Genomic DNA, 18047 nt, shown 5'->3' on the forward strand with positions numbered 1-18047 from the left:
AAAAAATGAAGAATATAATTTGTATTTTATTAAAATTTACTAAAAATAGTATGATCCTCCTTTAGATTGAGTCCATATAAGATGTCCCGTAAGTTTAAATATAAAAATCATGGTTTGGCTCTCTCTATCGGGAAACCAAATATGTAAAATTGATTTTGCCATATTTGTCCGATGCTTATTGAAATTGATTTTTATCTCTATAATTATATAACTTGAAGTTAGAACTTAGAACTGCAGCTTTTAATTTTTAATATGATTTTTATACTCAAATTTAGCGTTCAAGGCACGCGGACATGAATATATTTAAATATAACTAATTCACATTTAACCCATTTTTAACTAAATCATTTTATTTGAAAAAAAATTTGTTGGCAAAACTAAACATGCACTAAACCAAGTTGTTTGGCCTCCGGTGGAAAGGAGCTCTTTCCAAGGATGTATCCGGAAAATACCGGACTCGATTCACAGAGGGAACAACGCTTGACCAATTTGCATGAGCCAGATTAGTCACCAACCTTTGGTGGGTCGAAAACTGGTGCAAAAGCCAAAAAATCCATTAAAAAAACTAAACACGCACTAAATATTTCCAACTAAAGTATTAGTATTATTTAAAAAAAAAACAAAAACTATATTGTAAAACAAATAGTAGTATTATTTAGTCCGGATTCTAGAATGGCGTCTTGAGACTGAATTGTTTAATATTAAACAAATAAAATAAAAAATGAGAGACTGCAACATAATTTCCTCTTCTTTTTTGGGTTTGCATTTGATCGTGTAAAAGAGAAATCTAGATACAAGAATACGCAGATTTTGAATATATTGCCATAGCTTTTGTGGTTATTTGAATAGTATATCAGGAATTTTGAAATTTGACTGGTCTTAGAGGAGATAAAAGAAGAAAAAAAAAATAGTATATCAAGAATTTTGTGAACCCAAATAATTTTTTTCTTTAAAATTCATATCTCAATGTGAATAATAAAATGGTTCCAACAACCTGATATTAGTTAGTCATCATCTTTATCTAATTAGCAATCTAAAGTCCAAACAATACTGTACCAAAAAAAGTCTAAATAATACAACTTCAGTTCCTATAAATACTAGCCATAACTACATTCATAAACCACACATTACGACCATTATTTGTTATTTCTTACCTAGCATTTTAATACATTATACCATCATGGGTGTGTTCAATTTTGAGGATGAAACCACCTCTAATGTAGCTCCTGCTACACTTTACAAAGCTCTAGTTACAGATTCTGATAACCTTATCCCAAAGGTTATTGATGTCATCAAGAGTGTTGAAATTGTTGAAGGCAACGGTGGCGCCGGAACCATCAAGAAACTTACTTTTGTTGAAGGTCGGTATAAATATATTTATTTTACTTTTATTGTCAAATATTAATAATTAGTTGTTACGTTAGTGTTTAAAAAAATTATGTTTTCGACATCGAGTCTAAGTTCAGTATGAACTATACCTAGTAATGCTGATGATGTTTGTGATTGTGAAACGGATCAATATGCAGATGGTGAGACCAAGCATGTGTTACACAAAGTGGAGTTAGTAGATGATGCTAACTTGGCTTACAACTACAGCATTGTTGGAGGTGTTGGCCTTCCAGACACAATAGAGAAGATTTCATTTGAGGCTAAATTGTCTGCAGGTCCAAATGGAGGATCCATTGCAAAGCTTAATGTGAAATACTTCACAAAAGGAGATGTTACTCCAAGTGAAGAGGAACTCAAGAGTGGCAAAGCTAAGGGTGATGGTCTTTTCAAGGCTATAGAGGGTTACTGTTTGGCTAATCCTGATTACAACTAAAGCATATAGTGTGTGCTTGCTCTATAAATGTTGTGTTGTGACACATTTTATTATATCTAGTGTGCTTAATTTGGATGCCAATGTAATTCTCATTTTTCTTTTCTTCCTTTCCTTTTGTTGCTTAAGTGTGAGTGTGAGTGAGATTGTAAGTCTTAAGTGTACTTCTCTTCTTCAATAAATTATAATAATACTCCACAAATTCCTTTTTACTTGTCATTTTTATACAAGTGTTACTATTTATAGGTTTTCTTTATGTTGTTTTCAAATGTTATGATATCTATCTACTCCTATTATAATCTAGAAAAATCAATAACCACCAATTTTCTTAATCACTCTCACCAATCCTATAAAATCACTAATTTTATGGGCTTAAACGTCTAATTACATCTCTCATTAATTATTTAAAAAAATCATAACTAAAAACCACACTCCTCCCAAGATTTATCTTTAATCCATCAAGACTAACTTTTGGGTGAGGTATAAGAGTGTACTTGAAATCACTACAATATTAGAATCTAAGGTTTAGACTGTTTTCATGACATCTTGAGAATGATCTCAAGAGGGGTATTTATAGCTCTTTGTGGGATTGTTTTTACCTGACTTAAGCCCCAAGAAAGTTGGGCTTTAAGTCTTTTTACTAAGCTCTAGATGCTTTTAGAAATTAGTTGAGACGGCGCCTCTGAAAGGGCACACCTAGGCCTCATGAGCCCTTCTGGAGGACGCCTAAGCCTTTCTATATGGCATTCGAGCTCTTAGGAATATATCGACGGTCCACTTCCCCCCAAACACGAGTCTTGGGACAAGGCGAAATGGTTAGTAATAACGTTGCTCCTTTGATATTGGAGTATGGGCAATAACTAAATTTTACATGTCCCTGGACGAGTTCATTAGCGTATGGCATGGGCGAGCCCTTTGTGGCGTTATAGTATTCTGCAACTTTATTGTTGATGTAACTTAACTGGGCAAGTTATTCGAACCGTCTGCAGTACTTTTTTCTACTTATCGTATTTATTCTGGATGGAAAGTAATGTTTTATCTCTTTGAAAATTGTGATTTTCTAGTTTGCCTCTGTGGCTTTTTCATAGATTCAACATTTAAATTGCTTTCTGGTGTAGCTTTTACTTTATGATTTATTTTTATATAAGGCATTTGGCGCACTTGGATCCATCTTAGGGGTTGAAGTAAAGTCCACATTGAGAGCCCCATTTCAGGCTTGACGAATTTGGCAATATTAGAGCCGCATTCAAAATTTTAAATTGATAAGGACCTAACACAGAAGGTCCGGGGTTCGAGCCCCGGACACCGCCAAAAAAAAATTATCCATATTAACAATTGATATGTTTTTATTATAATGACTAGGTAAATAATATGTACCACCATTGGAGCGGAAATTTTTTAGTGCTTGATGTCAAATCATCCTACGTTACTTTCAGCATGTTTTTCAATCATTTTAGCAACAGTTTGAGTCAATAAAGAGGAATTTTAGAAACAATTATTTATGCGGGTTTGAGGAAAAAGCCTAGTTTTTCAGCCCAAACATAGTTGAAAACTTGCCTATAAATATAATAGCATTCACTCACAAATTGTCATCCAGAACTTGACAGTTCAAGAGGAAGGCAAACACTAAGAGAATCAACGGAGAAGTTTCTCCTCAACCTTTGTTCATATATAATGTTTTATTTCTTTTTTAATTTATCTTTAGTTACCATGAGTAACTAAACACCTATTGATTAAGGTTCTGAGATGAATCTCTATTTGTTTGTTGGATTTCATTCATACAAGTCTTTTATTCAGTTATATTTTAAGATCTATTTTTTTGTATGCATCGGGCTTAGTGCTTTAACAACCTTAGGGAGTTTGACATACTTATAAAGTGTGCATGAACTTAGAAATAGTTTGCAGAGGTATTTCTAATCTAATTTTCAAATCGTTGCATATGAATCTTATTCTTTTCCCGTAGTAAGATATGATTAGGCCTATCCATTAATCTACTAGGGACAAGTAAGGATATGTAGTGAAATTTTAAGATTCATAGGTGATGACAGTCAGTCATACACTATTTTTAGAGTTTTTTTAGTTAAGTGTTTAGTCTATTTTATTAGTTTAATATTTAATTTTGAGTTATTTTAAATAAATTATCATTTTCTTATTTATTGAGTTAATTAGTGTATTAGTGCCTATTATTACTATGATGAATGGCTAGATTAGATACGGAAGGCGTGACCTATTTTGAAGTGTTAAACAGTGAAGATTAAATGACAATATGATGGTTAAATTACTCATTGACCACATGGCAATCCTTGGGTGGTGTGAATTAAAATACTTTGGGCTTTAGCAAAACAAAAGGAAGGAGAGCGTAACATGCTGAAAAGAAAAACTAGGTTACATATCTATATAAAGGAAGCAACACGCACAAGACCAGTAATTCACGTTTCGGCACTGGAATCACGTTTTGGAACAAAGCCACGCCAGGAAAAGGAACGGGAACGTGAGGGAATAGAAGGCAACAGGAAACTCACGAAGCAGTAGAGAACCGAGCCACAACATGGTTTCATGGTTAATTTTATTTCCCATGCTATTTATTTGTATCTCTATGTCTAGCTAATTTCCCTCTTGATTAAGCTATGATGAACCTATTGTAATATATGAATCAGTAGTTTATCCTCTCTTTATTATTAATGTTATTCAGTCTTTATTCAGAATTACTTGTGTTCATTGCTTTTCAGATAATTGCTTTGTATGACTATTAACCCTAGCTTCGTGCAATTACATGAATTGATATTAGGAATTGAATGACTATTAACCCTAGCTTTTAATCCTGAAATAGTAATCCTGTTTGATTCAACATAGGAACCTAGAGATAGGAAATTGAGGATCATGACTCATGAATTAACGTTCTTTTATCGCTTCCGCGGTATTCAATCGGCTTAAGAGATTAAAAGGTTATAACTTAGGAAAGGGGTTTGAGTCAAGAGATTGATCAAATCTACTTAGTTAATTTGTCGTAAAGATTGAATAGCAATTAGGAATAAAGGGAGGTAAACTTCTCATATAAAGCAATAGAGGATTCATCGGTTTAATCATCCTTTTCAAATCATCTTTCAACAACTTTTATTACTTTTTATGCACACAAACCTACTGCCTCAAACACTTATAAAATTTACACATCCTAGATATTAACTTTATTGCTAAGTTGAGATTAACACAGTCCTCGTGGATACGAACTTATTTTATTACTTCGATAGTTTTAGTACACTTGCTAAAAGTTTATCAATAGGTAAAAGTGGTTCCTTTAGATGATAATTTAGGAATTTCTACTATGTTTATGTTTCAATAACCGATGAAATTGTAAGTCCCTGACATAATCAACAGAGTGACTGCATCTGGACACCTAGTGGATTGACGAACCTTTACCATATCACACGCAAAACCTTTAGGGTGATTAAGGAACAACATGGCATATGAGACGTTAGATCTCACCGAACTAACCACTTAATAGAACCCTTCAACTGTTTCGCTTAATCAAATTAAACTTGCAAACTCCCCCTATTTTTTTTTGTTTTTTTGTTTTTATTAAGTTTAGCCAGTTGCCTCGTTGATATGGCAATCACTGTGGAGTTGATTTTTCTTTTTTTAAGAAGTTAAGCTAACCCATCAAAATTGAAATTAGAGAGAATCGAACTTGAGACCTCAAGGAGGAGCACACCCCCCAAATTCCAAACCAATACCACTAGGCCAACCCAAATGGATTTCATTGTGGAGTCGATTTTACTTACTTGGGTTGGCCTAATATTAATTAAAAGTACAATTAAAATGTGAAAATAATACTAATTTTAAGTCTAATGTCATAAAAAAATAATGATTAAGACTGTAGGATAACTTATCTTTTGAACGGTCAATCATAGTAGTCCACTCGTCCACCACATCAATAATAGTACTAGTATAAAGTCTTCTAGAAAAAAATAAGCATAGTTTTTTTTATTTGAAATGATCAATTATTATTCTCCTTATTTATTCCGGTTCAAATAAAGAATCTTCAACTTCTTATCGTTCTTCAATTTAAATCAATTGAGCTATATAATGATTATCACAAGTCTAATATATATTGCATATATTTGAAGCTACCACATCAATAATTGATTTTTCTCTTCACAAAAACCGCCTCAATGTTTTGTACCATTATATTTATAAATCCGCCATCTTTGACGAATACTTAATCACCCTGAAAATTCCTCCAATTTATATTTTCTTATCACCGTATACTATTCCAATAATAACAAAAAAAAAAAAAAAAAAAAAACACCACCAAACACATACTGAGCTTAATTTCACCTACCCCAAAATGGTGGTAGTACACATGCAACAACAACACCAACCAAATATCATATATAATAATGTTTATGTTAATCTCTTAACACTCAGAATTTACACACCAGCTACAAACGTTAACATCTTCTCATAATCATAGTCACTTTGTGTTGATTTTCATTGAGAAATTCATCATCATGGGTGTACAAACTCAGGAGTATGCTACCCCTGCTGCTGTTCCTCCTGTTAGGCTCTTCAAAGCCATGTCATTAGAGTTTCATAATCTCTTCCCAAAGCTTGTGGAAATAATCCAAAGTATTGAGTTCACTGAAGGAACTGGTGGTGCTGGAACAATCAAGAAGCTCACCACAGTTGAAGGTTAGTAATTAAATGATATCTTTTAATTCCATGACATTAGGATTTGTGTCTTTGTTAGAGTGAAAAGTGAGGACTTTTGTAGGAAAAAAAATCTGCAACTAAAATTGCTAATCTTTATTTATAAAAATTGGATAAGAGAAAATTATAATTAATTAAAATGACAATAATAATTATTTTATAACAGTCTCATGTCTCATAGTGTTTGAACTCTATCTTTTTAGACCATAATTTGGACCTCCTTATATCGTGGTATTATCTTAAACTTGAACTTTTTGGATCGATTATGAGACTAATACACATATCCAAAAAGTGTCCCAACGAAGAAAAATGATATAATTGTTTTAAACAAGAAACTATGATCATTTTTTTTTTTTTATAGACAAATATTAGTGGTTAATTCGTTTAGAGAGAGGATGAATTGAAATGAGTAAATTTGATGAATGCAGGTGGAGAGACCAAGTATGTGCTACACAGAGTGGATGAAATTGATGAAACAAAATTTGTGTACAACTTTAGCATTATTGGGGGCACTGGATTGGCTGACACATTGGAAAAAGTCTCATTCAAAAGCCAATTGGTGGAAGGACCAAATGGTGGGTCCATTAGGAATGTACATGTTGATTATTTTACCAAAGGTGATTATAATCTAAGTGAGGAGGAATTGAAAGCTGGTAAAGCAAAGGTTGAAGGACTTGTAAAGCTTGTTGAAGGTTACCTTTTGGCAAATCCTGATTACTGAATATGTTTAATTAGGGTTAATAAGAACTTGGCTATATGGTGCAAATTAATAACAGCCAGATCAAGGTTGGGTTGTAAGATGAAAGCCTAAGTATGAGTTATGAGAATGATTTTGTATTTGAAGAAAATTGATGTGTTGCAATTCGAGTGTTAAGATGTAAGATGAACACAAGTTGATTAAAGATGTTTGAACCTTACATTTTTTTTTTTTTTTAATATAAGATGAAATATTTGGTAATTGACTGAGTGAGTGATGGACCAAAGATTGGAAGGGATGTATTTTATTTAATTAGGATTTATAAGAACTTGGCTATATGGTGCAAATTAATAAAGGTTCGGTTATAAGATGAAGCCTCAAGGAAAACAAATACTTACTACTGGCTAGTGTCATAACTAGTGTCATCAAGTAATGTATGACTAATTCTTAATGAATTAAAAGGTAAAAGGTGAATTTTCTGACTTAGATAACATATTCTGCAAACTTATTCAAACATCGGTGTCATTTATGAAAGAATATGTTGAAATAGATGTGTTTGCTGTTTGACTAAGATTGATTTTGAGGTAAAAATTATTATATTTTATCAAATTAAACAAAGTTAGAATTGGATCGATTCATTAAAGGTTTATCGATATATAATTATATATTTATTGGTCTAGAGGTCAAGACATACTCAAATATTAAACATACAGAGGAAGGTGAATTTGGTGACCTTGCTTAGAACCCAGAATTCCACATAAAATATTCACACAATTAAACCACTAAGCTGTTGGAAAGGAAAAAGAAAAAAAAACTAAACCACTAGGCTATAATTAAATAACACCGTCTTATGTAGGTAGAGATTTTGAATAAATATGTTTTGCAATCTATCGTGTCTTATGTGATGTGCATTTTTCTTAGTCTAACTCACTTATTGATGAGATTGAGAAAATTTGAATTCATTTTGATAAGTGATAGCGAGAGTGATTCTAGAGGCATGCACCGGCTATGAAGTTCATCAAAAATTCAAGTAATTGAATCCTAAATATGATTTTTTATTTTTTTTTATTTTATTAAAGCATTGGTCACAACTCAAGCTATGTTTGACGTACCATATTTAAATCAGTTGTGCACGGAGGTTTCAAGTGGAGTATTTGGATGGGAGAAAACAAAGTTATCATTAGAGTAATTTGAGAGAGAGAGAGAGAGAGAGAGAGAGAGAGAGAGAGAGAGAGAGAGAGAGAGAGAGAGAGAGAGAGAGAGAGAGAGAGAGAGAGAGAGAGAGAGAGAGAGTTGTGTGCAAAGGGTACATGAAAACTCAACAAAATTAGGGGAAGGTCAAATGCGGGTTGTCACGTACATCTAAAACCGATCATAAACACACGCACACATGAGTCTAGTTTTTTTTTTTTGGACATAAACCAAGCTTTTGCATTAAACAGTGGGCAAATCATTACAATACACTGATAAACACCTATCTGAAATACATCCATTCCAACTCTTACAACCTACAACTTTTGATAATTGAGCAAGGCTGTGAGCCACTTTGTTGCAATCTCTGCTAATGCTACAAACAGACACATTAGCTAACTTAGACATGTATTCTAAACAATCTAAAATTAGAGGTTCAATTTCAGCCAACACAAAATCACCATACAGTCTTTTCACCACCGTTTCGGCATCTGTTTCAATAATGACATTTGAGAACTGTTTTTCAAGTACCCACGCGAGGCACCATCTCACCCCCAAACACTTAGCCAGCAGCGGTGAATAGGAAATACCATCAGATTTGGTTTCAGCAGATAGAGCCAATCCTGCAGCATTGCGAGCAATGAAGCCCCACCCTGTACTCCCGTCTCCGAAACACCCTGCATCAACATTAACCTTAATTGAACCAAAAGGGGGAGGTTGCCATCTAGGGACAACGTGCACCTGACCCCTTTTAAGAGGCAGATTTGCAATCGAAAATTCCTCCACAAGCGCAGACACCTTCTGAGACACTAGTAGCGGATCAAAATCAACATTATTGAAAACTTTTTGATTCCTATGCTTCCAAATTAGCCACAGGGAGGTGCCAAACAGTTGTTTCACACGCTGCTCTGGGACAGCCAAACACTTCTCCATCCAGCTCAATAAATCTAACTGCACCGGAACATGTATCGCAAGAGGAGATGCAAACCAAACTGCTATAGCAGCGGGGCAGCGCATGAATAAGTGGTCCCTGTTCTCAATTTCAACATGACAGAGAGGGCAATTCATATCAAGACTTATGCCTTTCTTACCCAAATTGCTCCTGGTAGGCAGAATGTCCTTCGCAAGACACCATAAGAAATTCTGCACACTCCTCGGAGCCGGAGTATTCCAGATTTGCTTCCATATCACAGGGTTGTTTGCAGAAGAGGACTCAACTTGGTTAGAGAAATTTTCATTGCATAGGGAATGATGAGCAGATCTGACAGAGTAAATCCCATCCTTCTCCCAATGCCAAATGATTTTATCCGCTGGCTGTCTCATGGATAAGGGAATTTTGATGATTTGACGCGCCGCGTAATTGTTGAAACTACGGAAAATAAGGTCTCTATTCCACTGCTTTGTGTCACAATCAATCAATTCATCAACAGTAGCTGCCACACTAAGACTTCCGCCCACATGGTTCAGTTTGAATTCACGCTTTGAGGGGATCCAGTTGTCTTTGAATATTTTGATGCTTCTACCATTACCCACTTCCCATCTAGCTTCTGATTCAATTACTCTTGTGGCTGAGAGCAAGCTTCGCCATGCATAGCTAGGTTGAAATCCTGCTTTAGCTTCCATAAAAGACGACCTAGGAAAGTATCTAGCTTTGAACATTCTTGCCACAAGTGATGATGTGTCTTGCATGATCCTCCAACATTGTTTCCCTAGGAGAGCACTGTTGAAATCAGAGAAGGATCTGAAACCTAACCCTCCTTTCCCTTTAACAGCACCCATTCTTTTCCAACTAACCCAATGCACCTTTCTGCAAGTTTCATCTGATCCCCACCAAAACTTAGCAAGCATTCCTTCAATGGCATGACAACATCCTTCCGGTAACTTGTAGCAGCTCATGATGTAATTCGGAATGGCTTGTGCAACAGCTTTAATTAGAGTCTCTTTTCCGACCCGGGATAGGAATTTCTCTTTCCAACCTTTAACCTTTTTCCAGACTCTCTCCTAAACAAATGAAAATATATCCCTTTTAGATCTTCCAAACACAACTGGAAGGCCTAGGTACCTTGAGTGGGATGTCACACAGTCTTTATAGCTATCTGCTGACAGATCATTTCTTTCTCTTGATTTTGGACATTTCGACTATATGACAAAAGTTATGGTCAATCCTTGTAGATCATATTCATGGTCAATAGGATTACTCTTTCCGTCACATCGTCTGTAAATACCACTTGTAAGTTTAGGGTTTAGACACATTTAATCAATCAAAATATCATTTTCACTTGCTTTTACATCTGTCTATTTTTTATTTTACTGTTATTTTCTTAGCTTAGTTCTCAAAATTCCTAAATTTTTTTATTTAAGTTCTTAGGAGAAGTTATGCAACCCACAATTGAGGGATAAAACGTATTTCCTAGCGTAATCATCTAAAGAAATGAGAATTACTTTGAAAGCTATTACTCAAATTCTCGTTAACTATTAAATTCGATAATAATAGGTATTGTTCAAAAGACGTAAAAACAACTCCAAATTCGATATTCATGTAAATGCTTAGAATAATGATGTAGACCAAATGGACTTCAATTCGATATATTCGTTGCAGTCTTATAATAAGGTAGGGACAAATTGAATAAACAAATAGAAGTTCTATGACTAAAGAATGTGAAAGCATAAAATGATATGCATAGGTAGCCAATTTTGAAACTTGGCCGTCCTTGAATTCCGAGGTTATATATCATTGAGTTGAAAACACTCTTTTGAAAATATTAGCTCCATAATTTATTTATTGATTTAAAAAATAATACAAGTTGTATTTTAAATGATAAAAAACATAACTATAAAATTCATACATATTAAATATTGAGAAGAAAGAAATTACAAGTTCAAATCGATATCCCGGAATATCCATAATAGAAGCTCTTTATTTCCGAAAGTGGTAATTACACTTGATAGTGGTAATAGATATAAATTTTATGTTTGATTATTTTTGTGAACAAAATTATATGATAAAGGATATGTTTAGGCATCTCCAACAAATTAATAGACTTTTGCCTACGGTTTGCAAAAAAGAAACTAAAAAAATTAAATAAATTTAATTGCATGTTTGATCCCTTAAATTTAATTTAAGTTTTAGTGTTGATCTCTTATGTTTTAAAAGTTTTAATTGGTCTAAAATATTATTCACATTGAAATAAGTTAATCATTTCTGTCACTTGCTCGTTTAGATATTTGAGTTGAGAATACAGGTGTTGAAGTTTAACTTATTAAAAAAATCAATTTTTATTTTTATTTTATTAAACTCAATATTATGTGACGGAAGAGATTAACTAATTGAAATGTGAATAACGTTTTAGACCAACTTGAATTTTTTAAAACATAAGAGACAAACTTAAAACTTTTAAAGTTTAAGGAATCAATTTAAAACCTAACATGAACGTATGGGACCAAACATATAATTAAGAAAAAAAATACTACCTCCTTTCTTTTTTTATAAGAAAATTTGGGTCAACATTTTTGAACCAAATTATAATTCTTATTGACCAATATGTCTCCTATAAAAAAGCATCGTAACAAAATTTATCAGTGTGATTTGAGGAATGAACACAGACGTGTCGTATAAATTTGAAGTATTAAGTCGTATGATCTCATTGTCATTTGATTTGTTTATTGTGTCGTATATAGAAAACTCATTTATTGTCACTACGTGAACAATTCATTGAACCCAACAAGAATTCATTCTTGTTAATACGTGGGTGATTATCATTCTAGTTCTAGAACATAAACTTTAGTTTTGTACTATCACTAATATTCTATAATTTCTTTTTTAAAATCAAATATCTTTAACGAGTATATACTAATAGAATCATAATAAATCATACAAAACTAGGGGCGGCATGGGAAGGTCATGGCCACCCCATTTTTGTCTCTTTTTATAGTGCTATAAGTAATTACTTCACTTTTTCTTTTATTTTTGTCTTTTGAGTTTTTTTTCTTTATTTTGGTCCTTAAATTATAAATGTTAGACGATTTAATTTTTAAGTTTTTTAAATTTCTTTTTGGTCACTTAATCAACAAATACTAGATATTTTGATTTTAAGTTACAAACTTTAGACATTTTAATCTATCCTATTAAAAATTGAAATGTCTTAATATTTCTAACTTAAGAAACAAAAGTGTCCAACTTCCAAAATATAAGGGACGAAAATAAAACGAAAAAAAATAAAGAACCAAATTATATATAATTTGTAACTTAAGAAACTAAAATTAAAGATAAAAGACTTAAGGGGCTAAAGCAAAATCTAAAATAACTTAAATAACAAAAAATATAATTTAACCTATATAAAATTACTTAACTTTAAAAAAATTGGAACAATATTTTTATTTTAAATGGTATATAAAGGGGGCCCTCTTAAGTATTATTTCTAACTCTACCACTTATTATATGACAAAATAAGGTTATTATATTTCTTATCATGTGCGGTTAAACACATGATACAATACTTTTTTGTCATGACTATCTCATATTCTATCATTATCTTACTTTACATCATTCTATATTACTTCATTCTTAACAATACAAGACAATTAACTTTTTAGATGTATTGTACAAACTATGTATTTGATCTAATTATATAACAGAAACATCGCTTATTTAATAAATTTAATTCTTTTTTGTACTAATTTTGATGTAGGTGATCTCTTTAGGTATTCTACTATAGGAGACTTGATTTTTTAAATAGATGGTAATCATTGGATGTACTTGATATTTTTTGAAGACCATAATATTATTATACTCTTTTAATACTGGATTTATTTTACACTATATTCCATCATCCTTCTCTCTCCCCTTCCTGTCTGCTTATTGGCCCACTGGCCACCACGAACAACAATAGCATGCTCTCAAATATAATGTGTTAGAAAGAAATATGGAGTCTTCAATCATTGTTCTTATTAAGATTGAAGATTTTTGCAGATAATTAAGATTGTACTTCTATATTCATGTTATTTTGGATTTTGGATCTTCAATAAGCATAAGGTTAATTGTTATTCATTAGAGTCCATTTGGTGCACATGATATGATAGAGATATGATATGATTAGAAAAATTGATAAAGATAGAATATGATAATGGCAGGATAAATATTTATCCCCTCATGCATTTGATGCACACATAATAAGAAATATGATAACATTATTTTATCCTATCATATGTTTGGTGGAAAAACTTAACAACGTGCATATTCATCTCCATCGTCAATCTAAGTGACTTTAATATCAAACATTTATTTACAGATTAGTGTCAAAGTCTCATTGATAGGTTCGTTCACAAATCATTTTGGCTCTGTTTGGTAAAAATAGCGGATAGCTGATAAGCTAGCTGATAGCTTTTAGCTGATAAGCTAATTGAAGTGTTTGGTAAAAATAGCAGTTCAACTAGCTAATAAATGTAAAATGACATAAAGGGTATTCTTAATTCATAATAAAAATTATATCATTAATTTAAGTATTTGTAATTTTATAAACTAATTTTTCTTTAAAAAGATACTTTAAATTTATTAATTTAATATATCCTATGTATTATAAATTAAATTAAATTTTATTCACTAAAATTTTATCTTATATTTATTATCATTTAAGTGTTTTCACTTTATAAAAAAAATAACATTTACCTCAAAAACAAAAAAAAAGGTAGCACTAATAGAGTAATACTAATAACAGAGAATAAAGAAAATAACACTTACCTCAAAAAAAAAAAAAACACTAATAGAATAATAGTATTTTGTTTCGTAAAAAAAAAACGAAGGTATATATTTTTTCAAAAAAAAAAAAAAAGGTCAGCTAATATATATACAAAAATTGGAATAAAGGGATAATAGTCTTTATTATGTAGCTTATTATAAAAATTATAATGGATAAAAATACAATTTAAATGAAATAATAAGGGTAAAATTGGAAGAAAAAGTGAGAAGTTATAAGCTATAAGTTCAAACGTTACTTGAAATAGCTTCTGAAAAATAGCTTATAAACTTGTGAAATAAGTTATAAACTCATGGTGAAAAGGTGTTACCGAACAGAGCTTTTTTTGTCAAACGAGCTTATAAGCTATAAGTTAAAAGCTAAAAGCTTTTTTTTGGTTAACCAAACAGACCCAAACTTATAAGCTTTGTATAACGAAAATGAATCCGTCACTATTTTGTCTCTCCATTGTGTCACAAACTTGTACTCTATCGCTATACCAAGCCAGATTCATCCCAGTCAAAAAAAGCCTGATGAACCTTTTTCTTTACCGAAAGTAAATAAATATATATACTCATATATATGAATGACAACTGATTTTAGTGGGACCTGTCTTTCTATAATTAAAATAAACAGGGAGATTTTATTATTATTATTATTATAGTTGAACATTTTAATAGACGAACAATGAAAAATAACTTAATTCTTTATCAAACTTAAATCTAGATATACAAAATTAAAATCCAAAATTAATTACTAATTTTAATTAGACATTATTTTATACAAATTTGCTCATAACAACACAATCTTTTCAAACCTCAAATTTTAAAACATACATCTTGAATATTACTTTTGGTATAAACATCTTGAATATCATATTGACACTAAAATTCAGATAAAGTTAAATATTTTAGATATTATAAAACTGAAACAAGCAAATTAAAAATACAACATATAGTCTCCATGAGCTTAGCTCAGTTGGCAATGACATTGCATAATATATGTAGGGGTTGAGATTCGAACCCCAGACATCTCACTTCTGCATATTTAATATGTGTGAGCTCTATCCACCAGACTACTTGACAAAAAAAAAAATACAATATATAGTATACAATAAAATATTTCGGCTTATAAAAAAATACGATGAAATATTTTGTATGTCGGTGTCCTTTTCCTCATGTAGATAAATGATATTAAAATACTTTTGTGGAAGAAAAAAATTATATTAAAATGCATAACAGTAAATTAAGATTTTTTTAAATAATAATAAATTAAAGTTTATTTTAGAAGTAATAATAAGGTAAAGATTGTTAAATCAACATTTGTCCTCGTAAGGTTAGCTCAGTTGATTAGGATAATGCATAAAATATGCAAGGTCGGGGTTCAAACCTCGACCACTACCAAAAATAAAAATCAACATTTGAACTCAAAATTATAAGTGCCCGACAACTAAATATATTGAATTTTCTTTCAAAAAAAAACTAAATATATTCCTTTAAGTTAAAAAAACATCAATCAATTTAATTCTTTCAACAAAATATCTTATCAAAAGACCTAGATATATTTTTTTGGGAAACTATGTTATTAGTGTGCATCATTTATTGATTTTAGTGATCATTAACTTCCGTTGAAGAATCTAGTCAAATAAGATATCTACCAAAATATATAAATAAATATAAAAAAAAAAAATATATTGTCTTAAATTTAAAAGTAACTTAATCGACCAATACTCTTCAATTTGAAAAACTAACTTGCTAATTTATAAATTTAAAAGACTAAAAATCTAACTTTTACAATTTCAAAGACAAAAATGTTGATTTACAAAACAATCTACACCTATCTTGTTCTAAAAACACAAACGAGTGCTAGACTTATTCACATATTGTCAAATTTATACAGCACAAAGATATGCATTAATTGACCCAATAATATTAAAATATCACTAGTTCACGATCAGGACTCACCAACAACCTCAATGAGCTGAACAAAGTGAGATTTCCAAATAGGTCCTACCAAAGTTCTATAAATATCATCCCTCACTATGTCATAAACCGCATCACAAACTAAATTAGTTGTATTCATATTATATACCACTTCTTTCATTTACTTCTTGAATTTTGATCCTTTTTAATTATCTTGATATATATCATGGGTGTTTTTACTTTCAATGATGAACATGTCTCAACCGTGGCTCCAGCTAAACTCTACAAAGCTCTTGCAAAAGATGCTGATGAAATTGTCCCAAAGGTGATTTCTGCTGCCCAAAGTGTTGAAATTGTTGAAGGAAATGGAGGACCAGGAACCATTAAGAAGTTATCCATTGTTGAAGGTAATTAAGATCACATACTATGTACAAATATATAATACTTAACATCAAATGATACATAGTGTTCGCGTAAAATTGTTTTGCACCGACAACCGATCAATGTTTGTCGGTACAACAAAGAATTGGGTTACTACCTTTTATTTGAAAATTGACAAACATGATGTGACAAATTAAAGAGTTGTAATTGATTAAATGATACATAGTTTTAATAATTTGATTAAATGATTCACAAATAAGTTAAGTTAAATTCATTATTACCAAAAAAACAAAGTTAAATTCAAGTGTAGTAAAAAAAAAATTATTCAATTCTATTTGGATAGTCATTGTAGAATTTTAAAATATAATCTTGAGAAATAAAGGAGACAATACATAAGCTTGTACCAAGGGCATGTCTAATAATTATGGACCTTCAAAAAAAAAATGATTCAGGTGATTCAGGACACTTGGTAAAGTTCAAAACGATCTTTAACCGAAAGAGTTTTTAGTCAAACTATACTTATATTGAAAAAAGAACTATATAAATAAGGAAAATGTTAACAAGTGTCCTTAAGGTATTGTTTAAGCATCCAAAATTAGTAGTTTTTACTTTGAAAATTGTGTAATTATGACTTGTATATATGTTTGACTTGTATTTTCAAGACAAACTTTTTTTTTGTGGATTCCTTTAACAATGTCCTTAAGACACTTGTTAACAAGACCATGTAAATAATTATAATGGTTATATTGCAGATGGCAAAACCAACTTTGTGCTACACAAATTAGATGCAGTAGATGAGGCAAACTATGGATATAACTACAGCTTAGTAGGAGGAACAGGGTTGGATGAAAGTTTAGAGAAAGTTGAATTCGAGACAAATATTGTTGCTGGGTCTGATGGTGGATCCATTGTTAAGATTTCAGTGAAATATCACACCAAAGGTGATGCAGTTCTATCTGATGCAGTACGTGAGGAGACTAAGGCCAAAGGAACTGGTCTTATCAAGGCTATTGAGGGCTACGTCTTGGCAAACCCTAATTACTAGCCAATTAAACCCTATTGAGGACTTTAATTTGGGTTGTGTTGTTTTATGCGAATAATAATTAAAGTTTATGATGTAGTTGAATGTGTGTTGAGTATACATCAAGGTCTTTGGTTCGTACATGTGTGTTGGCTATGTTGGATGTTGTGAGGTTTGAGTGTTATTTTGGGTGTTTAAAAACAAAAACCTATGTTGTGTTGGTGATAAGGTTTTGCACCATTTGTATTCTGCAATAAATAATGCAAAAGAATTTTATAGCACTTTCGGTTATTTGAATTTAATTTAGGATCACATCAAACTAACAGTGCATATGACTTTCGATTGGTAATTTTAACCAAAGCTGTCTACAATTATTTAAATAGTTTGGTTGAGTTTTGTCTTGAATTGATTTGAGCAATTTAAAGTAAGTGAATCATATTTTGAAAGAGTCATCATGACAAATTTGATTTTTAAAACAAAACCCCCAGTGTGTAAAATAAGCATGATGATGAGGCGGGTGATGATGAGTTTTACCTTCCCCATCCTTATACCCTACTCTCATATACTTACCTGCCAC

At 31.4% G+C, this 18047-nt stretch overlaps 3 protein-coding genes across 3 annotated transcripts; all 3 read left to right on the plus strand.

Annotated features, from left to right (window-relative positions):
* The first annotated feature begins 1113 nt into the window (after window positions 1–1113).
* Window positions 1114–2038, plus strand: LOC11408808 (disease resistance response protein Pi49). Its single transcript, XM_003594786.4, has 2 exons — window positions 1114–1361; window positions 1527–2038. Exons 1-2 carry the CDS (start codon window positions 1181–1183, stop codon window positions 1820–1822), a joined length of 477 nt encoding a protein of 158 aa, XP_003594834.1. The 5' UTR covers window positions 1114–1180; the 3' UTR covers window positions 1823–2038.
* A 4148-nt stretch (window positions 2039–6186) lies between these two features.
* Window positions 6187–7578, plus strand: LOC11420052 (pathogenesis-related protein 10). Its single transcript, XM_003594788.4, has 2 exons — window positions 6187–6508; window positions 6955–7578. The coding sequence occupies exons 1-2, from the start codon at window positions 6328–6330 to the stop codon at window positions 7245–7247; spliced, it is 474 nt and encodes a 157-aa protein (XP_003594836.1). The 5' UTR covers window positions 6187–6327; the 3' UTR covers window positions 7248–7578.
* Window positions 7579–16186: 8608 nt separating this feature from the next.
* LOC11420053 (ABA-responsive protein ABR17) lies at window positions 16187–17772 on the plus strand. The gene is made up of 2 exons (XM_003594789.4): window positions 16187–16475; window positions 17202–17772. Exons 1-2 carry the CDS (start codon window positions 16295–16297, stop codon window positions 17492–17494), a joined length of 474 nt encoding a protein of 157 aa, XP_003594837.1. The 5' UTR covers window positions 16187–16294; the 3' UTR covers window positions 17495–17772.
* The last annotated feature ends 275 nt before the right edge of the window (window positions 17773–18047 follow it).

Source organism: Medicago truncatula, chromosome 2, assembly GCF_003473485.1.
Source record: "Medicago truncatula cultivar Jemalong A17 chromosome 2, MtrunA17r5.0-ANR, whole genome shotgun sequence".
NCBI classification, from domain to species: domain Eukaryota; kingdom Viridiplantae; phylum Streptophyta; class Magnoliopsida; order Fabales; family Fabaceae; genus Medicago; species Medicago truncatula.

What these genes read in the sequence shown, in the direction of transcription:
- LOC11420053 (XM_003594789.4), top strand. Translation starts at nt 16,295, where the DNA reads ATGGGTGTTTTTACTTTCAATGATGAACATGTCTCAACCGTGGCTCCA. An exon ending in GAAGTTATCCATTGTTGAAG is followed by an intron (nt 16,476 to 17,201) that starts GTAATTAAGATC and finishes GTTATATTGCAG; the next exon opens with ATGGCAAAACCAACTTTGTG.
- LOC11420052 (XM_003594788.4), top strand. Translation starts at nt 6,328, where the DNA reads ATGGGTGTACAAACTCAGGAGTATGCTACCCCTGCTGCTGTTCCTCCT. An exon ending in GAAGCTCACCACAGTTGAAG is followed by an intron (nt 6,509 to 6,954) that starts GTTAGTAATTAA and finishes TGATGAATGCAG; the next exon opens with GTGGAGAGACCAAGTATGTG.
- LOC11408808 (XM_003594786.4), top strand. Translation starts at nt 1,181, where the DNA reads ATGGGTGTGTTCAATTTTGAGGATGAAACCACCTCTAATGTAGCTCCT. An exon ending in GAAACTTACTTTTGTTGAAG is followed by an intron (nt 1,362 to 1,526) that starts GTCGGTATAAAT and finishes ATCAATATGCAG; the next exon opens with ATGGTGAGACCAAGCATGTG.